This window comes from Vulpes vulpes, chromosome 14 (assembly GCF_048418805.1).
Source record: "Vulpes vulpes isolate BD-2025 chromosome 14, VulVul3, whole genome shotgun sequence".
Classification (NCBI taxonomy): Eukaryota; Metazoa; Chordata; class Mammalia; order Carnivora; family Canidae; genus Vulpes; species Vulpes vulpes.
This window is the reverse complement of record NC_132793.1, coordinates 4,099,208-4,125,200: the sequence shown is the minus strand read 5'-3', so window position 1 is coordinate 4,125,200 and position 25,993 is coordinate 4,099,208. Positions and strand designations below refer to the sequence as shown.

General features: G+C 53.4%; 2 protein-coding genes and 1 long non-coding RNA gene across 8 annotated transcripts in view; 2 read left to right on the top strand and 1 right to left on the bottom strand.

Moving 5' to 3' along the window:
• The window catches only part of LOC112932170 (uncharacterized), a 35,585-nt gene extending 18,809 nt beyond the window's left edge, over positions 1-16,776 (bottom strand). The window contains exons 1-2 of one of the 2 annotated variants that reach the window (XR_011996843.1): positions 16,616-16,776; positions 12,565-12,741 (exon numbers count right to left, since the gene is read on the bottom strand). This is a non-coding gene — a long non-coding RNA (uncharacterized lncRNA). Of the gene's footprint in view, positions 1-12,564; positions 12,742-14,365; positions 14,727-16,615 lie in introns of those variants that run through there. The other variant, XR_011996844.1, reaches the window with a different exon arrangement.
• LOC112932169 (neuroendocrine secretory protein 55) lies at positions 3,918-4,837 on the top strand. The gene has a single exon (XM_072735514.1). The coding sequence runs from the start codon at positions 4,094-4,096 to the stop codon at positions 4,835-4,837; it is 744 nt and encodes a 247-aa protein (XP_072591615.1). The 5' UTR covers positions 3,918-4,093.
• GNAS (GNAS complex locus) overlaps positions 4,753-25,993 on the top strand; it is a 67,351-nt gene continuing 46,110 nt past the window's right edge. For 4 of the 5 annotated variants that reach the window (XM_026015018.2, XM_026015017.2, XM_026015016.2 and 1 more), the window contains exon 1: positions 17,079-19,002. In XM_026015018.2, the coding sequence (XP_025870803.2) occupies positions 17,094-19,002 (1,909 nt within the window). In that variant the 5' untranslated portion in view covers positions 17,079-17,093. Of the gene's footprint in view, positions 4,880-17,078; positions 19,003-25,993 lie in introns of those variants that run through there. The other variant, XM_072735512.1, reaches the window with a different exon arrangement.

Sequence of the window (25,993 nt, the reverse complement as noted above, 5' to 3'; positions counted from 1 at the left end):
CCTGGGTGGCTCAGCGGTTTAGCGCCCGCGTTCGGCCCAGGGCATGACCCTGGAGTCCCGGGATCGAGTGCCACATCGGGCTCCCTGCATGGAGCCTGCTTCTCCCCCTGTCTATGCCTCTGCTTCTCTGTGTGTCTCTCATGAATGAATAAATAAAATCTTAAAAAAAAAAAAAAAAAAAAAGAATTACTAGACGGACTTGACAAATTTCTTTGCTCTGACAAGAGGGCTGTGGAACAAAGTGCCTCCGAGCCTGAGCCCGATTATAGAAGCCGCACAGCAGCCCTGCTGGTTCCCTCTGCATACACCTGTTTGCTCATGTCCTGAAACTGCCACCCAAACATTCCTTCCTGTCACTGAGCCGCTTGCACTTTCAAATGCTTCTAAAATAGAAACAGAGTCGGAAGGGCATGTCCATCAATAGAGCCCCCAGCCCCTCTCCCAAGGTCTCCAAATGCCTTTCATGGAATCAGAATCTGAGTTGAAAAGAATTTTGGCGCGCATCGAGTTCCAACTCGGCCTGGCTCATGAGTCCCACGGAAAACATCTCCAATATGTGCTCATCTGTCCTTTGATTTAACACCGCTTCTGACAAAGAGCCAACTGCCTCCTGACAGCCATTCCATTTCAGAGCCCTAATTGTTAGAATATTCTTCCTTGGGTTGAGCTGAAATCTGCCTGTTGTAACTACTACCCATAGGTTATAATTTTGCCCTCTGGAGCCACGTAAAATACATCTCAATGCCTGTTCCACAGGACAATCCTTTAAGGGGCTGAAGACAATATTCTTCACAATTCATCCCAATCAGAACCTTATTGTATGATGCTCGGATGAACTGGGAAGTGCACTTTCCTGTCCAACAGGTTCGGGAGCCTCCCTCCGGCAGAGCCCAAAGGTGACATATGACCATACTTTATTTACCGGCAGACAGACAGAGCCCCTTGTTCCTTAGCTGCTAACAACCCGAGGTTGTTCATCACCCACTTGCTCCTCTTTGAAATTCACTCTGCAGCAAGCACTTTTTAAAGTCGTGCACGTAATGCATTTTAAACAGCATTTTCTGCACAGATCCATTTGCTCGACCTCGGCCCTAAGTGCGAGATGGAGCAGTATTTCAGTGTGGTCCTGCTGCTCCTCCCGGAGACTATGCGGAATGTTCACCAAAATGTATGTGTAACTATACAGGACCGGGGCTCTAAAATGCAGTGTTTTGTTAAATGTTCATTTGCTGATTAAAATGCATCTTGCAAAGAAAGTGCATTACTAATGCAGAATCTAGTCCAAAAGTACGTATTATGTAATGCACATTTGTTAATAATGCAGGCAATCTCGGTGTATCTATATTAGTGGATCAGCTCGGGGCTGCCATCTCCATTATAGGCATAAAGCACTCCTTCTGAAAAACGAAGTACTTTCTTATGAACACTAAAGAATCATAATCCACCTTGTTGCTGACAGCTGGCATTCGTCTCCATTGAAAGGGCATTCACCAGCACCCACATATTCCTGATTTTTTTCCCCAGCGTGCCTTGAAAATCCCTTGAACAACATCTTTATGCTCCATGCACTGTCAGTGGGGCTGTGCTAATTGAAAGAAATAAAGCAGGTGGGTCAATGTGAGCAAAACCTTCAGAGACGTCCCTCCTTGATGGAGGCAGAGAGATATGGATTTGAGGTATGCAGGACCCAACAGCCCATCCAGTGCCCCCTACTAATAATCACATGATGACTGGAACCAGGCTCTTGTGATGAGACCCTTTCATTTCCTTTGCAAAATGTGACAGTAGGCACAACTAGAATACAGACGTTTGTCCTCTTATGGGGTTTGCCAAATCAACCCTACTTTCTTAGACCAATCAGTATTTTAATGCCACAGAAGAACTCAAAAGAACACAAGAGGAAAGACAGACACAGCCAAGAAGCCGAGTCAGGAACATTCAAGAACATCCACAGCCAAGATGCAGAAATAAAAAAATAAACCCTCCGCACATCAAAAGCAGTTGCTAGAATCTTGCTAAGGTCTGGTCTACACTCTGGTTTTGACAGCTGCATGTAAGCACGGTGTTGAAGGTATGAGGACAAGTTCCACCATGCCAGGTAATGGCTGTAGGCACAGGACTCTTCAGCCTCCAAGAAGGGGGTACCAGGAGCAAAAGCCTGGTGGGTGACCTCAAAAAGGAAAGCAGAATTGTGAGGTCATGCCTCTCCAGATTTTCCCCATGTTGACTCAAAGACAAAAAACCCCCATGTGTTCCAAGTGGAGCAACTCTGTTGACATGTCCAAGAATTCTAGGAAAGACGGTGTGGCTCTGAATTAGGCAACTACCTTTCGACTTGCCACCATGGCAAAAGGGCCACTCCATACTCTAACAGGGAAGGCGTCATATACAACCCAGAAGCAGCAGTCAGGTTATAGATGGAACTCAAGAGCTTTCCGAGGACCATGCTTCCCTGAGCTAAGATCACTCCAGGGATCCCCCTTCAGGAGGACATGGAGCTCATTTGATTTTCCAGGGCTGAGAAAGAGAGGTACTAATTTCCTCCAACCTTTCAGCCTCCGGGGTTCAACAAGGTCTAGGAACATCTAGCCACATCACCTAACCCTAATGCTCTGATGGACCCAATAGTTTTCTCAGAGAATTAAAGACGGATTAAATATTGGTGGGCAAGGAGGAATTCGGAGTGGCTTAACGCTCTGATTAACAGCAGATTAGTCCTAAATGGGCTTTCCTTAATGTAAGTTTCTTTTCTTCATTTTTAACTTCACCTTCAGCACCTGGAACAGGGCTTGGCATGTGCCAGGCACTGAATAAATATTCACTGAATGAACTAGCTTTGTTGAAAACCTATCTGTGTATGAAATGAAAGCGCTTTAAGGGGTACCCCGTGAGATTTCCTTGATGGCTAACCGGCCTGCAGCGCCCCACAGGGGTAGAGAATGGGCTGTACCTACTGAATATCAGGGCAGGCAAGATTTGCCTTAACTAGTGGTTCCAGCTAATTAGAGTCTGTCTTCCAGCAGCACATGTTCTCAGCTAGAGCTCATGGCAGTCCACCGATGGGTCTGTGGACTCGCAAACCATCACCCTGTCTGTGGGGCCCTTCCTAGGAACGATGCTTACTTGTCCACGAGGTAATTAGCCAATTGAGACTACAGGGGGGTGCGGGGGATATTTTTCGGAAACGCTCTAATTACAGTCACTATAAGGGATCTGCCAAAGGTGGTTTCCTGATTAATGACTGCCTGAGGTTACCATCCTCAAACTATTAAGCCCCTGGAACTCGCCCGGGGCTGGATCATTAATACCCACGCACAGACCCCCCCCCCCCCCCCCCCCCCCCCCGTTTCATTCCGCCGAATATCTGCGATTTTGCGGTCTGGTCTTTTGGCTTCCTTTTACCGATAATCCTGGAGTTGGGAAGGTGTATGGACCCCACGGAGAACCGGCCCCATGCCCGGCTGCCCGAGTCCCCTAACCTGTGGCTAGCTCGCTCACTTGTTTTGCTCCTTGGCACCCGCCAGGCCCCCCCGCCCCTCGATTCGCCCAAGTCGCCCAAATCGTTTCAAACAAGGTTCCCTCCTGCCACCTGCCGGCCCACTAGGGTCTGCGCCACGGGCTCGGCGCCACGGCGCAGCTCGCGGGGAGGCGCCCCCGCCTCCCTACTGCACATGCCCGGCAGAAGTCCGGGCGCGCAACTTTGCAGAACCTCTCCGCCGCGTCCCTCCCGCCTCAGTCTCCTCTTTCCTCTCCCAGGCGAGAGGACCAGCGGAGGCACCTCTCCCGAGTCTTAGGCCGCAGAGTCTGAGACTTAGAGAGAGGAGCCCCGGAGGAGGAAGACTTTTTCTCCCCTGACCCATCCCTTCTTGCTCAGAGAGGCAAGCAGAGGCGCGGAGCTTTAGAAAGTTGAGTGATCAGGAAGGTAGGTGCTTCCTTTTCTTCCCCCCCTCACAGCGAGGTGGGGCTGGGACCTCCGGACCCAGCTTCTCACCTCGTGGGGTGCACCTCTGTCGGCTCTAGCAGCCAATGCGCATCGGAGCCCCGCTCTGCAGAGCCAGAGGGCGGGTGGTCTTCTCGGTGTGCGCCTAAGAGAATGGATCGTAGGTCCCGGGCTCAGCAGTGGCGCCGAGCTCGCCACAACTACAACGATCTGTGCCCACCCATCGGCCGCCGGGCAGCCACCGCGCTCCTCTGGCTCTCCTGCTCCATCGCGCTCCTCCGCGCCCTCGCCACCTCCAACGCCCGCGCCCAGCAGCGCGCGGCCGCCCAGCAGCGCCGGAGCTTCCTTAACGCCCACCACCGCTCCGGCGCCCAGGTGTTCCCCGAGCCCCCCGAGTCGGACCACGAGCACGACGAGGCCGACCTCGAGCTGTCCCTCCCCGAGTGCCTAGAGTACGAGGAAGAGTTTGACTACGAATCTGAGACCGAGACCGAGACCGAGTCTGAAATCGAATCCGAGACCGACTTCGAGACCGAGCCTGAGACCGCCCCCGCCACTGAGCCCGAGACCGAGCCAGAGGACGAGCGCGGCCCCGTGGTGCCCAAGCACACCAGCTTCGGCCAATCTCTCACCGAGCGTCTGCACGCTCTGAGATTGCGGAGCCCCGACGCCTCCCCGAGTCGCGCGCAGCCCAGCACTCAGGAGCCCCAGAACCCCAGGGAGGGGGAGGAGCCCGAGCCCAAGCCCGAGGACAAGGATCCGAGGGACCCCGAAGAGTCCGAGGAGCCAAAGGAGAAGAAGCAGCAGCGCCGCTGCAAGCCGAAGAAGCCCACCCGCCGCGACCCGTCCCCGGAGTCCCCTTCCAAAAGGGGACCCATCCCCATCCGGCGTCACTAATGGAGGACGCGGTCCAGATTCTCCTTGTTTTCTTTGATTCAGGTTAGTTGCCCGCCGCCGAGCCCGGGAGCCCGGGAGCCCGGGGTCGGGGCGGGAGCCGCGGGCGGGAGGGAGGAAGGGGGAGGGCAGGGCAGGGGGCCCGGCTGGCCTGTCCGGGGGGCCCTCCAGGGGGCCAGGGCGAGCTGGGGAGGGCTCCTCGGGGCGCCGGGAGCGCCCAGGTGGCCGAGGGGCTGTTGGACGACGGGGCGCTCCGCGCGCCCCGCGCGCCCCGCTGGAGACAGCCCGAGGTCTCCGAGCTGGGGTCCAGGACGCCGGCGGAAGCCCCGGCGCGCCCCGGGTTTCGAGCTGCACACCCACAAGGCACAGGTAAGTCACCTGTTTTACACTCTTTTTTTCTAACTAAACACTAGTCTCCGACCAGGTGGCCTCGGCAGGCGCCCGAAACGTGGTTCTGAGGTGCGCGCGCCAACTTTGGCCCGGGAGAGCCGCCGCGCTGTAGCGACACTGTTGCAACGTGCGGAGAGTAGCCGCGCGGGGATTGGGCAACTCCGGGGACTGGCGGCTCCGGGAAAAGTCGCGCGCCGCGCTTCAAGGCGCTCGGAGCCCGGAGCCCGGAGCCCGGGTCCCAGCGCTGCCAGTCTGGAGCCGCGGGACCTCGGCGCCGGTGCTCCCCGCGGCCGTGCGCCAGTCCTGGCTGCCGCCGCCGCCCGCCGGCGCGCGTGGGGCCGGAGCCCGCCGCAAGGAGCGTGCGCACCTGCCCGCGCGCGCCGGAGCCGACCTCTCCAGGGCGGCCGGCGGCTCCCCGCGACTCACGCGCACCTGGAGGGCTGGCAGAGAAGGTACGGGGGTCCTAGGGGGTGCCCCTACAGGCTACCGGGGTGGGCGGCGCGGGTCTGGTCACGTCGGGGCATCGCTAAAGCGTTTTGGCGCAGCTGATCTGGCGGCGGGGCCGGGTGCAGCTCGGCTGGAGAGGTCTGGGGCTGTTTGCGCAAGGTCCTGGGGATGGAAGCGGGGCTAAGCGGCCCGCGAGGCGGTGCCGGCAGGAAAGGTAAAGCGGCACGAGAAACGGGGCTGGAGAGGGGATGGCACCTTTCACCGGGATACCCTGCACCGCGTCCCCACGCCGCGCGGCACCGCCGAGCTGGGGAAGGGTGTTGGATCGGACGCGAGTCCTTGGGCGCCTGGTCGAGAGGGGGCAGGGGCCGGCGGCTTGGGCCGCCTCGGGGAGGGGAGGCAGCGCACCGGCCATTTTCAGCTCGGGTGGAGCTAAGTTTGGTATCTGTAACCTGGAGGTGAAGCCGCCCTGTGGCCAGAGGACAGCAACCGCGGCGGTCCCGGAGCGCGTCTTCAGTGCGTGAAGTGTGCCTTGCTGCCGACCCTGGAGGAGAAGACGGATAGAGTGAAATAGATTTTACAAACCCCACCTGATGTGGCAATTGATCTTTTCTTGGTGCGCGCGTCTTGGTTTGCGCCGGTTTGAGCTAGTCTGATGGGAATGATGAGATGGGGGGGGGGGGGCGCGTTTTGAGGCTTGAAAAGATAAGATCGGTCGGGTTTTATAGACTCAAGTAAAGGATGAGGGGTGAGGCCAGAAGGCACACACTTGCCACGGTCTTCCTTCCAGGTCTCCTCCATAGGAACCGCGACCCGGTGCCCCCAACCTAGTTTGCCTGCGGCGCTAACGCCCGTTGGATGCCTTTAGGGTCTTCACTAGGAAGGACCCAGGAGGCTCTTGATGAGCAGAGGCTTCCTTGGGCAGCGGGCAAGTGTCACAAGTCTTAGGCTCCTGAGGACTTGCCGAAGGGCCAGGCGTGCCCTGCCTTTGGCTCAAATGTGTGAAATTGCCTAAGTGGGATGGAGCTCCCCAAAGTTGGAATTTCTAGTCCGGGTAAACAGTGATGGCTGTGGTTCCTTTCTGTGGCATGAAGTGTTGTTTTCCCTCTGGGGACGTCTTACCAGCCTGAGTTCAAGTAAAATGTGTCTAGTGAATGTGCGACAGAAGCCAGGGTTTGGGTGGCTTCTCTTGGCGTGCTTTTCCGGGTGGGAGCTCGCTTCCCAGCTTGGGGGAGGGGGGCCCCTGCAGAGCTAGGTTTTTCAGTAATTAGCATCTTGCCTTGTTGCGGGAAGAATAAACAAGTTTAAGAAGTCCTCAGTGCCTAAGCACACACCATTCACGCCAACCTTGGTCTGCTTTTAAGCAGAACCCCCATATTGGGAGGCTTGCTTCTTAATTGGAAGAAATACGCCAAGATCATTGTTGGGGAGGGGGTGGTCCCCATCTAGGAACGCACAAATAGTTGGCCCTATTTTAGACGCACTCTTCCATATAAACTACCTGATTGTGAAAGTCAGTTGCCTACCCCCACCCCCTGCGCCACTCAGCTCCCTTCCCCCACCCTCCATCCCCCTCCACCCCCTCTTTTCTACCCCTTCCCTCCACCCCCATTCCAGAGTGGAAAAGCCATTGGGGACTCTACAGAATAACTGAGGAAACTCAGTTTCTATGCCAAACTCCTAGGAAGTGCCCTGGACCCACCCAAGGATGGGATTTTACTGCACAGACACTTCAGACCCTCTCTCTACCTGAGACACTGGTGCTACACTGCCTTTTTTTTTTTTTTTTAATCCCCAGAGGCATTTCTGGCAAGTTCTCCCAAGCATTCCCAACTCACTAGTCTCCAAACTGGCCCTTTGTCTCACCCTGCTAAATTGGGGTTAGCATTTGAATGGGCTCACTTGCCCTTTCAATTTAGGTGGGGTGTGTCTGGTGAGGAAATTCACTCAAAAAAAAAAAAAAAAAAACCACAACCAAACCAGACTTTCTAGTTGACCACATAAGTGATTTACTAGCTGGTTGTAGTATCTCATGTGGAGAGGGGGAGGAGAATAAAGCTAGTTAAAGGTGATGGTGTGCTCTGGCATTTAGGATTTTCCTTTACTACATTAATCATTTACTTACTAGAAATTTGCTTTTTCTTGGACAAAGGTCTTCTTATAACTGAACTTTTTGAGTTGGAAAGTCATAGCAGTGTTCAAATATTGTGTGCTGTCAGCCAACTGGTGTAGGTTTACTTTTACTAAAGTTTGGCGAACTAAACTTTTATGTTTATCAGAATTCAAGAACTGGGAATTTTAAAGTTTGGAACTGTTTTAGGAGGATGTTTCTATAATTCGCTAGAGGCTGTTTTTTCATCCCCCTGGAACTGCTTACAGCCCTTTACTCTTTAGCCTTCACTTCTAGCAGCTGGGATTGAAGATTTCATGAGGGAGCTGAAACTTCAGCGTGGGTAAGAATGAGGTCTTTTCCTTTGTTTTAATAATCTGAATGGATTTTACTTAATTTACCCGTGTTATCACAGCTCCTCATGCAGAGGGAAGCTATTGAGAGGAAACTGAGCAGAAACCATGGCGTTGGGGAAAGTATGTATCTTAACAGAAAGGTGACCTATAACAAAAAACAAATTACTAAAATCAAATTAAGCTTCCAGAGGCGAGTGATGTCATATGCCAGCCCCAGTGCTGCCCTTCTCTTAGACATTGCCCAGCAAAAGGGATGAGGTCCTCAAATTCCATCTTTAATCCTCATGTTCCAGAATGGGGGATGGAATTCCTCGTCCTGCTCTTCGGGGTTTTGACATTAATGAGTATTTCCTAAGTCTGGATGCCCCAGGGATGGACAGGAGGACCTAAGAATCTTCTAGGCCTCGTCCTGCCCAGTGGCCTTGGGTCAGACCTAGCACCTCACTGCCTCCATTTCTTCAATGAAAATGAAGTATGTTCCCATCATTCCCTTCAGCTCCAAATGCGTGCAGGTTGATTAAGCCCAGGGTTGCCCAATTTGACTCTACCCATGATTTTAACATTAATGGAACAAAAAAAAGGTTTTCAAGGTTAATCAGATAAAAAGCACCAGTTGTGAAGAAATCTGTTTTGTGTTGTTCCAATTTCCATTTTATCCAGACTTTTTGAATGGGTGGCAAAAAAAAAAAAATTTTTTTTTTTAAAGGCAAGTTAGAGAATACAGAATTCCACTGTGTCTTGTTACTAGCCTGGGGGGGGAGGGGAACTGGCCATCCTTGAGCAGATCTATAGTGTGTGTCTTCTGTGTGCCCGTTTCCCTCACCTCTCCCTGATGGTGTGCGAAAACAAGCTTTTCTGAGTGGGAGCAGGCAGCCTGGAGCCAGCATTGCACTGAGTACTGCAGCCTGGAGATGCTCACAGCTCTGGGAGCAAGCAGTCTGACAGCAACGTTAGCTAACCGACCACAAGTGTTGAATATATTATTTGGTAACACTTGTAAGTGTCCTGATTAGGCCAGACCTGCAAACATGGCTCGGAGGCTGCAGTGAGTTTGGATAACCAGCGTCCTCGGCCTTTGTTTCTATTACCCTTCTCTCCCAGGAGCTTTTTCAGACTTTTTTTCTTAATTGCTCCTCCCATGAAATTTTAATACCACAGTTCTAGAGATGTATCTGTTTCTATACTGCAAGACCTTGTGAGAGCTAAGATTTTTTTTTTTTTTTTTTTTTTGCATTTCCTCCTAAACCAATTTCCCCCTGTTGCAAATGCGTGGGATAACAATGCAAATGAAAAAAAAAGTCAAATCAATGATTTAACATCCCATTTTTGTTTTGTTTTGGCTATATATCACAAGGCTACATATAAGGTGAATTTTTGCTGTTTGGTTTTCCCTTTTTAAAAATCTTACCTCCCACTCCCAGCTCCACATCCCCTGGCACTGGTCCTGGTGCTAGGTCCTAGCTAATTCAGAGCAGAGGAGCCAGAGTGAACAGCCTACTGACTTAGATTCTCCCCAAGGCCAAGAGTCTGCAGTGCAGGGCTACCGTCACCTGTTGACAGCGCTCAGCCAGTAAGGCAGGACATCCAAGAGGAGCTGGCGCCATGGCACCCCCCCACACACACACACACACACTCCCTTGCCACTGCCGGTGGTGGCAAACTCCCTATTGCAAGGTAGAATTGGGGAGGCTGCCTTCCTGGCTTCGCCTGTGGACAGGGCCTATTTTTACTCTATGAGCTTATTTTAGGGCGAGCACGCTGCACATGAACAGAGGGGCATGGCCATCAGAAACACCAGGGTAAGACTAGACTACATGCACAGATGGTACGTGGTATCTGTAATGTGCAGGAAGAGTTGAGAACAGAGGGAAAGGAGTGTTTGGGGGGAATCACAGAAAACACTGGAAGACAAAGACAAGAACACTAGAAAAGGAAGAGAAGATACTATCTGGAACTAGGAGTCACAGAGCCCGTAATATTAGGGCTATTTAGAGTCTTATGAAGAAATAGAGATTCAGGGAGAAAAAGGTTTAGGGGAGACTTCATGGCCATCTTCAAAAATCTGGTGGCAGCAGAAGTAACGTCAGGAAGAGCATTTTTAATAGCCACACCTGCTGTAGAAGAGCACCCTGGGGACTACAGATTAGGCACGCGGAAGGCCAGAAATTTCAATTTCATAGGTGCAGCGGGGGTTTTTGTACATTTGCCCCAACGGCTTCCGCCCAACAGAAAGATTTAAAACCTAGGAAATATTGTTTTTAGAGTTTAAATGCTAAATCTTGGATTTCAGTTCAGGGAGAGGCCCCAACTCTCAAACTGGCCAAGGACTGCCGCCAGCTGAAGACAACCAGTTTCTCCTCCCCGCCCCACCCCCAGGCGAGAGCCGGCTCTGAGTGCCCTGGCTTATGTTGCTGTCTGTATCTGAGCTCAGGAGGAGGATGCGCTCTGGGAAATTGAGGCCAGGCGCAAACATGGAATATACCGTTCCCCTTACATTCAAATTATGGTGCCCGGCCGCCCCCAGGGTGCCTGGACTTTCCACCACGATTACTGAAATCTTAAACAGAGCTTCCACTAAAGCCAAATTTCTCTTCTGAGATTCCCTCTTGCCCTTCTCGTGTCCCCCCTCCCCCCCGCTTTTACCCCCCTTTTAGTCCCCCTTCTCCGGGCACTGTTCATCTTTTCTGGAATGGCCACTCCCCTCCAGGTTCTCTACTGCATCATTGGCTAGCTTAAAGGAGGAGTCCACAGCCCAGGCCCAGCAACTGTCGAGAAGGCATGGACCCACCATACCAGCGCAAGTGGTCAGGGGACAGTCATGTGCCTGGCTGCAGCAGGAACGGGTAGCCCTTCCAAGTGGAGGGCTGCTGAGTTTAGCAAGTGAGCTGAATGAAGGGGTCTGAATTCCTGGTAGGAGACCCTCAGCCCCCAGGGCTCCAGCACGGGGCTTTTTAATCTGAGCATATGGAGTAGATCAGCCCTGCACCTGCTCCTAACCTCCATTTGAGGCATTTTCTCTTCAGCTGGCATTTGCCTGAAACAGCCTGGTCACGCAGACCCTTCTGCCGACAGCAGTAGGCTGCTGCTGCCTCCACCGGCCAAGGCTGGCAGAGGAGATGCTGGAAGGTAGAAGGATGGGCACAGCAAGTCTTAATTGAACAGTAATTAACTGAACAGCTTCAAAGTCTTATGGCTACTCAGTCAGCACTCAAAAAACATTTGTCACTGGGAGGTTGAGAAACGGAATAGTTGCCTGAATTCTCTTCCCAGGTTCTCTCCTTTCTGTCCCCCTCCCCCTCACAACTGGTACAAAGATTCTCCTTTTCCTCCTTTGAAAGCAAGCCACTGACAACAAGTGACAGAGGTGGTCTGCAGAGCCAGCTCTTGTGCAAATGGCCCCCACCCCCACCACAGGCTAGGACGAAATGCTACTGCCAGAAAAAGAACGTTTTTCCTAGGTTTCTGCTCCCTTCCCTCTCGACCATCCCCTTCTCTGTCTGCTTTGCTTTTTCTTTCTTGGATACAGGGATGAACTAAGGAAGAAAACTGACAGGCAGCTACTTAAAAACTTGGATGTGTCTGGTGCTTTAGGCAATGAATAAGAATCCCCCAAATGTAAGTATCCCAGTGGCCGTTTGCTGACTGCAGTGCGTGCTAGTGGGGCAGCATCAACAGAGCAGGAAGATTGAGTTTGGGAAGCCTAGGGCAGCACACGGGTCACCAAGGAAGGGGACCACGTCCCTGCAGATGGCAAGGGTGCTGCTCGGAGAGCCAACAGTGCAGAAATACCTTCTTTCCATTGGGGATTACTCATTTGCAAAAAGCCAGCAGATAGTCCACCTAAGGCACCCGCCATTTGGCGAACAGGCCGACCATCCTCAGAAATGCACTTTTACTGAACCATGAGTGGTGTCTGCTGTTCCTTTCTCCATTGTAGTGTAGAAGACATATTCTTTTTAAGTAGCTAAAGATACACAATTTCCCAGAAACCTTCGCCTAGACTTTGACAGCCAATCCTTCCCTTCCCTGACGGGTATACCATCTTGCCGCACTCCCTGTGGGAACAGGGCCCAGACCCTGGCACATAGCTTCTGCCCTTCACCTCAACTCCCCCTCCTCTCAGGCACCCTGACTAGCCAGTCTTGCCTCTTCCTGTCATCCGCGTGAACTCATTAACCCACCTGCCTTCCTCGTTCCTCCTGCTTCCTGCCAAATAGTGGCCTCTTTCCCTGATAGAAATCATCCAGAGGTGGAAATCTGGACTAGGCTGCCCACCACACCTGTAACTGGCCATCTCCATCCAGGGCAAGGCCACATTTATGTCTTGAGGCGGAAAGCTTGCCAAGTCCTTGGTGGGCTGACCAGACAGCCCCACCAATCACAGCAGCCCCCAGACAACCCTCCCACTCATTGCCCCCAGTGCTCACCACACCGGGCTCCTCAGGTCCCTGTGGCCAGGTGCACCAGCTGCCTTTCAGCCAGCTCCTCAAATATCTGGCTGTACTTCTGAGGTGTCTCAGGTCCCACTGCTCATCTGTGATGGTTTCTGCTTTGAACCCCCTCACATAAGTGATTTGGGGTTTTTAGACTCTGGTGGCCAATGCCTACAGAAAATAAATAAGTAAATAAGTAAGAGTAGACAAAATGGGGAACGCTGGAGTTAAATAGTGGGGTTTTTCTTCTTCGCAGTCCCAATTTACCTTTAAATTAAGATGATTCCTACTCAGGTCTAAGGGTCCTTTCTCAGCCTCCAGCCATGGTTTCATCCGGGGGCGGTTTTGCCCCCCAGAGGACATTTGGCAAAATCTACAGACATTTTTGGTTGCTACAACTAAGGGGCTGCTACTGGCATCTAGTGGGTAGAGGCCAGGGATGCTGCTAACACCCTCAAGCGCCCAGGACAGTCCACAGCTGATTCTTTGGCCCTGATGTGAACCATGCAGGGGCTCGGAAACCCCAATCTCCCTGAGGCACTCTGAGCAATTCTTAGATTCCCACCCCACCACCACCACCTCCAGCCTACCGCCACCTCCAGCGTACCCCCACCAGTCCTGTCCTAGCCCACTGCTCTCTTCCGAGACATCTTTCCTTTTCTTTTCTGTGTTCCTATCACCCAATGTATTCCTCCCCTTTGGGGTAGTCTCTGATCCAGTGATCTCATACCCTAGAAGGATGGTTGTGACTTTGAACTTAGGGTCTGTACCTTCCTTCTAAACCAGACCCACCCTCTTAAATAATAGGCCGTGAAAAACTCCTTCCCAATTGCCCACCCTTCCTTCACCTCTGCCCAGTCTAAAACCAAATGGGCTCCGCTACCACCCAACTCCTCCCCAGATCCTCTGGGCTTCCCTGTGTCACTTGTGTCCCATCATCCAAGTGCCATACTTTGGCTTCTCCACCTTTGGTGATGTTCTGTCACAGAAGCTGCTAGAGCGCACTTTGGATCCCTCTAGAGGCCCTTCCTTCAGCCTTCCTGCTTCCTTCCATGCATGTGGTTCTCCACATCTTAAAGGTCATGACGAGCCACAGCTTCCTATGTTCTCTCCATCAGGATTATCCTCCACACCACCTCCATCTTTACTAAAACTAGGCTCAAAGCCTCACTCGCAGGACAAAAAACACTCAACATCTCCATTTGCTACTAAAACAGCCTCAAAAGTGCTTGTCCTGGAGTTTCCTAGTATCCCCAGAGAGATCCCATCCAGTTGGTCCTGCTTTCACTCCCAGTGCCCCTCCCAGGACTCCACATGGAGTCCCTCGCTTCCCCCAATTGGGTCTTTGTTAAGGGTAGGCCCACATCTCCCATTCCTTCCATTCCTTCCATTCCTCCCATTCCTCCCATTCTTCCCATTCCTCCCAGTTGTAGGCGGCGGCCCTACCCATCCATGCAGGCCCATCTGAACCGCCACCATGTTCCCCATCAAGACTTCCAAGAGTCCTCCACCTCCACCCCCAGGAGTCATCTTTCATTTTCATGTTCCCGATCCTTTAGGATGGAGGACTGGTATCTACCCAGCCTTTATCCCCTCAGTGCATGTGTTCTCCAGGCGAAGGACCAAGATCCAAAGAGTGTTGGAACAAAAAGGTCCCCCATGCCCATGAGGATGTCAAACAAAGAGACCCTGTACCCATTCCTTGATGAGCAGTGCTTGAGGACAGAGCCCAAGCGCAGTGGGGCTGGGGGGGCACACCGTCCCTTTGGGGCTGCAGACCCCAATGTCTACTGACCTTCTAGCTCGGCAGGGCGCAGCATCCCAGGGGCCTCAGGTCCTTAGGCGTCTGGGCCCCTCCTGGGCATCAGGGCCTTGGCCCTCTACCAACAGGCCCTAGACATTTTCTTCCTCCTCGCCTGGCCTCAGCGGCGGTCCCCTGGGGAGGGTGGGTTTGCCCATCGAGCCCTAGGGTTGTCTCCCGGTAGGCCCTGACCTTCCCTTCCAGCCTTGGCGACTTGTGGCTTCGGGAAGAGTGACCCCACGGCGCCAGCGAGCCTCGTGGCATCCCAGGCCTGGCCGCCATACGCACGCCCACCAACCGCTTCCAACCACCCCAGCAGCACAACCTCTTGGGGCGTTCCAACGCGGCGCCCCCTATTGGACCTCCCCTTCATATCCGGTTTCCGGTCCGACGCCCCCTGCTCATTCGCCGGGCAACCTTGATTGGCGTGACCCCAGCCCAATGGCTGACCCCGCGCTGGGGTCGGAGGGGAGTGAGTTGACGGTCGCGACCCAGTTGGCCCATTCAGTGGATGCTCAAACGGCTGAGCCCCGGCGCGTGGGGATAGTTGGGCAAAGTTTGAGCCAAAGTTCAGTGTTGGCGTTTCCACGTGTGTAGACCCGCCGACCTGACATGATGCGCCTTTGGGGGACCCCACGTGTTGCCCAGAGTCCGACTTTGTCAGCTCTCCTCTGCAGCACGGCCACGTGGATGGCGGATGCGGGGCAGTGGTGCGCCGTGGCTGTGGTCCCATCGTTCTAAGAGGGATGCGTTCGACTTCACGAGACGGAGCGGTGCGTGGTTCACCCGCCCGCGGCTCGTAGATGCAGCGATCCAAGCGGTGCTCCCGCTCGCCGCAGCCCACCCCTGGCGACGCTCAGCCTGCGGTCTCGCGCGCCCGCCCGCCAGGCGACCACCCGCCCCGTGCCCGATGCCCTGCACCTAAAGGTGGCTCGCAGGTCCGCTTCACCCGCTGGCGAGACAGACCTCATGCCCGTGTCCCGGATCGTACGTGATCCGCAAGCAGTAATTTTTTCCCGCGGCCCCAGTCCCTCGGCAGGCACCAGCCCCCAGACCCAGAGCAGTGCGCGCGCACCAAGCCCACCTAGAGGGCTGGCGTTCCCCCCCCCCCCCCCCCCGCCGGCTCCAAGCCCCCCGCGAGCCTCGGCGACCGGAGCGCAGCCAGGCGGCCGGCGGACTTGCGGCCGGGCTCAGTGCCGCCTCTGAGGGCTCCAGCGGTGGAAAAGTGGAGCGGTGCCCTGGGATACCCGTAGCGAAGGGAGAGGGGCTGGAAGGGGGCCGGAGAGGGACTGGGGCCGCTGACCGACCGACCCTGCAGCCGGCATCCGAGGCAGATAAGCGGCACGTTCTAGCCGCTGCCGCCGGCGCGGCACGGTTGTCTGTCTTCGGGTTCGGTGCGCACAGGGCTGTCCGGTCTCTGAGACCGCGCTAAGCCGGCCGTAAATCCCCACCGAAATCCCCTTCGCCCTTCCCCCAGAACAGTGGGACCCCCGGAACTCTGAGGCCTGCACGGGATGGGGTCTCCTTGTGCGTCCCGCGCCCCCCAGTTCTGTGCCGGGCGACTACCGCTTGGAGGGTCTCCGTGGGGCGCGCCCAAGACCCTCTTAATTCCTCTGCATCATCATCCACATAACCAGGGGAGACCCTTGCGCGCACCACCCTACACTGCTGCGAGGACCCCCAGAGTGTGGTGGGGATGGGGGACATTGAAGTGCTTTACGGGGAGCCAGCCTCGCGAGCCAGCAGACAAAAGCTGCAGAAGCTGCGGAAAGTACCCCAAGGCATTTTAAAAACAAATTATGTGCGCACACACCGCAGCCCCTTGCCCCTCGCCTGCGGTCCGCTGCGCCGGTGGGCTCACGACCACCTGTCGCATCCCCGCGCGCGCCGCGCCCCCTTCCCACGCGCCCAAAGCCTCACACTCCGGACTTGGAGCTTAAGGTGGGGGGCTGCCCGGGTCTGGGGGCTGCGGCTCAGGGGTGCAGGGGTATCCTGGGGTGATGAAACCCTCCTGCAGTTCCCCCCTCCCCCCAAGGAGAGTCATTTAGGTCTGGGAGGGAGGGTTTCAGCTCCTGCGCTCGAGCAGCCCGGGGCCCACGTCTTGCGTCACGTGTCCCGCAACGCAGGAGAGCTCTCTCTCTCTGGCCAGGGGATAAGAGAGGAGAAAGACTCCAAATCAGTCAGGGAGAGGAGTGGAAGGAGCCAAAACATCCCTGCGAGGCCTGCGCTCCTCAGCCCCCTTACCCAAAGTCCGGGGCTGCCGGCGCCAGGATCCGGCTCCCGGAGCCGCCTCGGCCCGGGGCCGGCGTCCTCTGGTGGCAGCGAGCGAACACTACGAGCGATTTTCGGACCGAATCGGCACGCTCCTCAGATCCAAGCAGGCGGGGCTGGCCTGGAGCAGAGACAGAGAGAGAGAGAGAGAGAGAGAGAGGAGGGGACAAGGACAGGCCAAGGGGGGGGGGGGGCGCCAGGGGCCAGCCTGAGGGGATAAAAAGTGGCCAGGAAGGACCAAGACTCCACCAGCAACGGTAGAGTTGCTTCCGCCACCATCTTAGGTTTGAGGCCCTGAACCCCCAGACCTCAAGGGGGTTGAAAAGTGAGGTTGGAGAACTTTCCAGCCGCTACTTTGAATTTTTTTGAAAAAAATTTTTTTCACCCTAGTTCGGTTGGGTGCTCCGTGTTACGGGGCCCCAAGTTTATTTTAAGAGGCCGCCACCGTGTTATGGGCGTGCGCAACTGCCTCGACGGCAATAATATGTCAGGACAACGCGATATCCCCCTTGAACTCGGGGAACAGCCCGAGCAACCATCTTTGGAGGCCCCAGGGGCAGCTGCCCCCAGTCCTGGGCCTGGCGCAGCCGAAGAGATGGAGACCCAACCGCCTCACAGCGAGCCCATCCCCGTCGAGACTGAAGGCGAGGCCTGTGGACCCCCAGAGGTCTCCAGGCCCAACTTCCAAGACCTGGGCGAGACCGTCAAGGAAGCCGGAGCCCATGGAGCCTACAGCCCACCACCTGAGGAAGCCATGCCCTTTGAGGTCGAGCAGCCCAGCTCAGGAGGCTTCTGGCCTACCCCCGAGCAGCCTGGAGACACCACTGGGGCCCATGCAGGCCTTGAGGTCTCCCGCCCATCGCTCATGGAGTCCGGAGCCTTCGATGATGCCAGACCAGGCCTGGGAGGCTACAGCCCTCCACCTGAGGAAGCCATGCCCTTTGAGTTTGAGCAGCCTGCACAGGGAGGTTGCAACCAGCCTCCCCTGCAGGTCTCAGACCTGGCTCCAGGAGGCCCAGGTGCAGGGGTCTATACCACCCCTCCCCAGGAGCCCCGGGCTCTCAAACCTGCAAACGCAGGCTTCAGAGGAGACCGGAGCCCTCCCCCTGAGGAGGCTATGCCATTTGAGTTTGATGGAGCAGCCTTCGGGGACGACAGCCCACCCCCCGGGCTCCCCCGAGCTATCCCACAAATCGACGGCGGCGGCGGCGGCGGCGGCGAGTCCGCGGCAGCCGCGGTCCCGAGTGCGGTCCTCCTCGCTCCCGCCGCGAACGAGCCCCCCCTCTGGGTCCCAGGCGCCATCGGCAGCCCATCCCGAGAGGCTGTCAGACCTCCTCCACACTTCGCGGGCGACAGCCCCCCGATGGAGATCTCCGGACCCCCGCTCGAGATTGGCAGCGCCCCCGTTGGGGTCGACGACGCTCCCGTCAACATGGACAGCCCCCCAATCGCGCTTGACGGCCCGCCCATCGAGGTCTCCCGAGCCCCAGTTAAGAGAGCGCGAGCAGAGGGAGAGAGACCCCCAGTTGAGGGAGAAGCAGCCGAGATGGAAGGAGGCTCGGCCGCCGCTGCTGCGGAGGGAGGAAAAGTCTCCTCTCCGGGGGACGGAGCCCCTGCCGCCCGGGCCAAGCCTGCTTCTCCAGCCGCCGGGGCAGCCGCTGCCGCCCCTGACGCTCCAGCCGCCGGGGCAGCCGCTGCCGCCCCTGACGCTCCAGCCGCCGGGGCAGCCCCAGCCGCCCCTGACGCTCCAGCCGCCGGGGCAGCCGCTCCTGCCGCCCGGGCAGCTCCTGCCGCCGGGGCAGCCGCTCCTGCCTCCCGGGCCGCTCCTGCCTCCCGGGCCGCCCCTGCCGCCCCTGCGTCTGGAGCCCGACCCAAGCTCCGCTTCCTTAGACCCCCCAGCCCCGAGATCCAGGCTGCCGATCCGCCTACTCCGCAGCCTCCTCGCGCATTTGCCTGGCGGGGCAGGTCTGGCCGCAGCCGCGACGACGACGAGGGGTCGGTCAGCAGCGACGACGACCACAGCAGCGATGAGTCCGACGATGGGACCTCCGGATGCCGCCGCTGGCTGCAGCCCCGGCGGAACCGCCGCCGCCGAAAGCCCCGGCGCAACTTGCTCCGCAACTTCCTCATGCAGGCCTTCGGGGGCTGCTTCGGCCGAGCTGAGAGCCCCCAGCCCAAAGCCGCGCACAGCCCCAAGGTCAAGAAGATTCCTCTGGCGGAGAAGCGCAGACAGATGCGCAAGGAAGCCCTGGAGAAGCGCGCCCAGAAGCGCGCAGAGAAGAAACGCAGCAAGCTCATCGACAAGCAACTCCAGGAAGAAAAGATGGGGTACATGTGTACGCACCGCCTGCTGCTTCTAGGTAATGCGGCGGACTCTGCCCGCGGGGAGCAGGGCCGCCGGGGGCCCCGGGCGCGGGTGGCAGGGCTGCCCGGTGGAGCTCAGGGCCTGGCAGCGGGAGGAGGGGGTCCAGGCCCAGGCGGGAAGACACTGCGAGAAAGTTCCAGTGAGGGGCCCCAACTTTGCCCTGGGAGCGGGAGGGGGCCTCGGTTGGGCTTGGGTGGCCGAAGTATGTGCCCTCCAGGGAGAAAAGTGGTGCCGAGCAACACTGAGGGTCGTTTCCGGCTGGACAAGCCAGCGCCAGCGACCGTAAGATGCCCCCGAGCCCAGGGGTGGGGGCCGGCAAGGAAGGCGGGGGTTCAGGTGAGCCAGGAACTGCCGGGGAGGGGCCCCGGGGCTCCCCAGGCTAGGCCGGTTGGGGCCGCGGTGGGCTGGGGTCGTTGGGGAAGGTGCGCCCCCGCCTCGCCTGGCACTGCTGCTTGGGTCAGAAGCTTCTCGTTGGTGTGTGTCGGTGTCCACATTGTGTCCGCCTGTGCATGATCCGCTCAAGTGCCCCCGACCCCGTCCCTGGCACCCCCAGGTTACCCGCCGACTGTGTACTCGTACCGGGGAACGGGCTGTCTTGTGTTTTGCGCCTTGGCGCGGGCAAAAACTTTCCGTGTTTGCACACTCTGGTGGTACCTGTGCGCTGGCGCTCTGCAGCGGGCGGCGCGAAGAATGCGGAGGAGAAGGTGGTGGGACGTCTCGGGGAGCGTGTCGGGTCCCTGGCGCGGGGAGAGGCGGCCACCCCTCGTCGGCCTCCATAACCTTTTTTCTGTATGTCTTTCTCTCTTTTTTCCCTTTGCGCTAAGCGTTTCCTCACTTCTCATTCGTTCGCCAAACCCTCCCGCCTTTACGGTTGAAAAACCAGACACTCAGGTATCTGGGGCGCCGGGGCTGCACACAGAAGTTCAGTATTCTGCACACACTCAGCTCACCTGGTGGGGGGATGGAGGGAGGAGGGGGAGAAAAAAAAAAAAAAGCAACACCTCACTTAATCTGCCACGGGCAGGTCTGGATGCAAACCTACACGGGGCTGGTTCCAAGAGGGTGGGCGTGGCTGTGTTTAAAAAATATGAAATAATTTTTTTCCTAGGGAAGAGCCCGAGGTAAGCCAATCATTTACGCTATTACAGAGAGTACAGGAGGAGGGGCTTGGTTTAAAAAGAGTGTTATGCGTTGGGAGTGGAATGCTGTCTTGTCTTCGAAATGCAATTAAAATAAAAACATTTTAAAAATGTTTCCAGTGTATTTTAAGTATGTGGACGAAACGTGGTAAAAATGTGACTCTGACTTGTGAAATATGTAAATGTTTGCATGTGAATCTTTTCAAGCAGCTTTAGCTGGGGGCAGAGAGGATCAAAGGTAAGATCCTCTGCGCACGGACTTGGGATACCAAGAAATTAAAAAGGTCTTGTGTTCATAACCATATCTGGTACGTTTGGCGGCCCTCCGCCTTACCCCCCTCCTCTCTTCATCTTTCTCACCTTTGAGAGCCCCACCCCCACCCCTCTGGGAGTCTCTCCCCCCCTCCTACACACACACACAAGTCCCTCCCTCACCCCATCCCTACCTCAGTGGTCCTTCCCACTCCCCCCCCCACCCCCCCACTGCCCCTGCTCCACCCTCACCTTAGCTCCCATCTGAGGCTTTGGCTTCTTGTGCCACAGTCCATCAAATTAGCAGCAATTAGCAAGGGTCTAAATGTGTGGCTTGAATGAAGATTTCAAAAGTGAAACTCCACAATCTTAATTTCTCTATTTTATTCTCTAACACCTTTCAAGGGATTTAAAGATCACAACTTCTAAAGCTGGGCTACATTTGTTTGTTAAATATTTTATAATGTGTGACGCTTTTTTATTAATGACATTATGGACATAACTGTGTGCTTCTGTGACATGTGTGTCTTTCACAAATCGCAGTTTTACATATGGTGGTCACTTCAGTGACGCCCACCCAAGGAAATAATGACATCATCACTTTCCCAAACACCTATAGAAGAGAAGCAGGTTTAAATTTGGGATGTCCCAACTGTACTACAGCCAGAGCCTTAGAGGACAGTGCGCTGTTCTCCTGCAGACAACTGGCTTTGCCCTGACAGTCCCATCTCAATATTCCAAGCATAGCTCTAGGGAGCCAGCCTCTGATGGGGAGGGGACATAGTGGGTACAGACAGGAAGCCAAGTGACAACTGTCCGCTTGACCCCTAGTTGGCATTGTCCCTTATCTCCTGGGGTCTTGGTTGTCTCATTTGTGACATGAAGCTTTCCCAGCAGGTCTCCACCACAGTCACCTTTCTTCCATGTCTTGAGTCCTCTATTGGGGGAGGAGCGGGGGAGGGGTGGAAAGCACAGTCCACTTAAGTCAGAACTGGAAGCTTGAACCATGGGTTATGCAGATGCCCACCCTGCAGCAACCTGTCCATGTCTGGGGTCAAGTCTTAAGAATAGTAGAAGTTTACCTTGCTTACCCTTGTTTTTGTATTCAGGGTGCAAAATTAACCTTAATTAAAGGGAATGTCGTGGGGTCATCCTGCAGTTGTCCTGACTCTGCTCTCAGGGAGTCACTGGTCAAGAAGACTAAACCTCAGGCCATGTCAGACATGACCCTGAACTAGGGCAGCCACTGTCACCTGCTGCCATAATGCGGTTTGTCGAACCAGGCTAATTTCTGACCAGGCTTCATTTGCCCAAAGTGACCAAGAGAGGCACCCCATCTGGGTCTGAGTTACTGATTGAGGAGGAGGGGGAAGAAGGATGAGGACTTACACTTAGGACAAGACCTCTTATTAACAGTCTAACATAAAACAAGACATCCATGTATTGCTACCAGTGAAAAAGGCATGTCAAAAGACCATCTTTTCATATGGTTACTAATTTGTGACATGCATATTCATCTGTTGCTTTACAACTGTGTGTGTGTAATTCTGTGTATACGCTGTTTCCATTTTTATTGCCCAAACAGTTTAACCACATTACAGGGAATTTTTTTTTAAAAGAAGATAGATAGATAATCAATAACATGACTAAAATTTTACAGTGTGTAAGAGATGAAGCCTTTTTCTTATTTGACGCTATCAATAATAGACTTAAGTATTCCCATGTTTTTGGAAACCCAATTTGGGTATGATCCCCCCGTATTTTAAGATTTGAAGGAGATTGCAGATTAGAATTTTTTAGTATCTGCTACGTTTATTAAAAGTGTGCAGGCAAACGCTATAGATAATAATGGCCATCCTGCCATGACACTTTATTTATACAGTGAATTTCAATTAATTGTATGATAATTTATTTATGCCACCAGGTGCAACAATGATGCATTGCATCCCACATCGTGCAGGAGCGCCTTTTTTTTTCTTCTTCTTCTTTAGTACAGCCATTTTCCCGTATTCAGAATGCCTCCACTGAGCTGTTTGGTGCAGTGAGAAGGGCATAGCTTATCAGGCCACCAAATCTTTAGAATTAAGAGAGACACTTATGATTTTCCCTCTGTCTCCCAGTAGTATTTTATGCTTCTCGAAACCCAAAATTCTTCCTTGCCTTTTAAAATCCAATTTCCCATAGATTTCTCTCTCTCTCAAAAAAAGTTTTCTATATAAGTAGGTTCATTTTTATAATTTGCCCACATTATGTATATCATGGGAAATTGGTATTAGGCAAAGAAAAGTGGGGTCCTTGGGCTTTTTGCATACCCCCTCCTGACTTGAAAGGGATAGTCCCACTGCCTTCAGGTATTAGTAACCAGTAACAGTGATGATCACAGATAATGATACCACATTCTTACTGAATTTTTAAAAGCCTTTCATCTAAGTCACATTTGTCCTTTGAAACAGCCTTGGGCAATAAAAATGTGGTAGGACCACATGTCATAGGCAAATAAAACCAAAAGCTCAGAGATTAAATGTCAGGGACTTTTGCTCAAAGACTGCAAGGTAAGTGAAGGAGTCAAAAGTTTCTAATTCAGATAAGACCATGCTTAACCAAAAAAATATGGTAATAGGCGATAAGGCATTATTTAAATGTAAAGCATGACTGTTGAGTGTGCTGTGTGCTCTTCAAATCCCTTGTCAAATGACAGGTGTCTAGCAGTCTTCTGCTTTCTGAAGGATAGCCAAACTCTACAGATCTCTGGTTATAAATGTCCATTGAGTGTACATGACACGTGAGCTCCCCCATTTCTGAGATACCTGTCATCACTACGGTGATATTTGGTTTCCACATTTGTTTTAATTCATCTGCCAACACTGCAGTCTTAGTTTGTTTATTGGGCTTTGTTCTCTTTTAACTGCAGGTTTCCTTTAGAATCCTCTGTGGTTTTCTTCAGTGGGGTTGAAAGCTTTCCTTACTTAGAGTCCCACTAAAAAAAAAAATAATAATAATTTACAGTAATACTAAAAAGTGTGCTTTTATGCCTCCCTCCCCTACCTTTGCAGTGTTAGAGGAGCAGACTGTTTTAAAATCCTGGCCTGGATCTAATAACCCTATTAAAATAACTCTTTGTTTTAATATTTTTCATAGTGATCTTTAAAAAATAAAAAGGTATTCCTTACTTTTAGTTGAGGCTTAATTCCTACTTAGCAAGACTTAATGCATAGGCTTAGGAATCACCTTTGACTTTTATACAGGAATGTTGGCATTAAGCAAAAAAAAAAAAAAAAAAAAAAAAGGTATATATATTTTTTAAGAGAGGGTAGCTTTGTTGCCTAGATTTGAAATTCCTCATACCGTCATGCCTCTCCTTTTTTGAGTCAGTTTCCCCACCAGATAAAACTTACCCTCACCCCTAGCAAAATGTGGCACTTCCAATGCTTCTACAGAAAGTAACTTCCAGGAGACACAGGAATAGCCTTTCATTCGATAGAATTGAAATTGGTTTCTACACTTCTTGGTTTCTTTAACTGGTGGCAAAAGGGTTCTTTCCAAACCCACCTTGTGCCTCCTGGGGTTCCTAGTGGAATGTGAAATTAACATGCCACTTGTCCATTTCAGAATCAGATTTCTAAGGAAGATGAGCCCTTTCCAAAATAGGAAGGGCAAAAAAAAAAAAAAAAAAGGAAGGGCAGGGCCAACTGATAGGACAGGGTTGCCCCCCACCAAGTGAAACAGTCAAGCATTGGTCCTGCTAATTAACCCTCCCCAGCCCCGGTGGCCCCCCAGGAACAGCGACTCTGACTATGGCTCTGCTGACACCCTCCCAGACAAATTTCCTTGAATTAGACTGGAAAGGGGCTTGGTCCCATCAGCTTCCTGTTCTGGCCTGTGGTCATCCTGGGCATGAGATCCTGACCTCTTCAGGGAGGGAGAAGAATCTGCCTGAGTCTGTGTGTCTTTGAGAGAGAGTCTGCTGGAGAATCAGCAAATCCTCAGTGGCCTTTCTAAAAGTGGAGGACAGGGGGGATGCTCCAGCTACGAGTTACCATGGGGGTAGGCCAGGGGGCCCCTGGACGAGGGAGAGGAGGGGCATCCAGAAGAATCCAAGGAAGATAGGTCTTCCCCTCTCCCCCCAATAATTCCTCTAAAAAGAGGGCCAGGTGCTAGAAGTGAAGTTAACCCTCTATAAATTCTCAACCCCGTGCCTGGCACGTGTAAGGGCACAATAAATGGTAACTGTTTTTAGAAACTCTCTTGGACTTTTCTCTCCCTGCTCTGAGTAAGATTCTGGGTTTTTTTGGTTTGTTTTCTGTATTATCCTTGAGACTTAACTTGTAGCTTCTAAAAGTACTAGGCACCCTTTCTCCCTCTACGTTTCAGAGTACACTCTTTGTACACCCTTTATAAATAAAGGTCAGCTCAAACAGGAGACAGAGGACACCTTGCCAAATTTATGCTTGTGTGAAGTCACTCTCAGGTGAGTGACATGGCCAAAAGGAGATAGGAGAGAACTTGTTTTTACTTGTCCTGAAAAAGTTTCTCCTCACACCACCCCCCCAACACCTCTTTCTCTTTTTATTATTTATATTCTTCTATCTATAAACCATCTCCATACCATGACTGAACCCAGGGACCTGAGCACAGCTTGTTCTATATTTACTACACATGAAAAAAAAAAAAAAAGATTCTTTCTAGTTTTCCTTCTCGACAGCTGGATGATGAAGCAGACCAGCCAGTGAAAATTGAAGATGAGACCTCCAAGAATAAGGTAAGAACAACACGAAAAAGCAATGTTTGACATTTGATTATTGTTGATGATCATACGCTCAGTTGGGACTTGGGGTGCTCTGGTCCCCAACAAACCGTGAGCACACAGACGCGCACCTTTCACGTTAGAATTATCAGAGCGGTTGTGCCCCGGTGCAGGAAGCAGGGGCTGTCACACGGGAAGAGTGTTAGGGAGCTGATCTGTGACAGAGTAATGGAAATGAAGGGAGTGTGCCTCTGTTGTACTCACTTAGCGGGAAAATCCCAAATTGCACTACAGAGTAATTTGTTAAACCTCGGGAGAATTCGGGAGCCTTTGACTCGTGGAGCTCTGCCCACAGAACTTGAACATTAGATCTTACTAAATGCTTCTTAATGATTCAGTTTGGGGCGAGGAGAGAGGTGTATAAATTGTTATCTGATCCCAGACTTATTATGAGTCAGTCAGTGTTTCCGACGTTGTCACACACATTTGGTGTGTGGGACAGAGTGAGTACCTTAAACTGCCTCTAATGAGCTGATAATGGGAAGGAAGATCTGTACCCACTTCCTGAGGAGTGCCGTGATCCAGCTCCACGGCCCCCCGAGACCGCAGTTGAGTCTAACAGGGAGGCCAAGGACCCCAAGAGGCACGCCCTTGATTGGCACAGCTTTTGCCTCCCCCAATCAACAGACCGTGTCACCTCCCTCCTCGTACCTAATTATTAAATGGAACGGTTTTTCCTTCCATCAAACCAATGGCTAGTGTGCAGGTGATGATCAGATTTTTTTTTTTACAGGGAACTTGCATTCAGGTAAGTCTGCAGGATTTTTGAAAAGAAAGACTAATGTTCATAC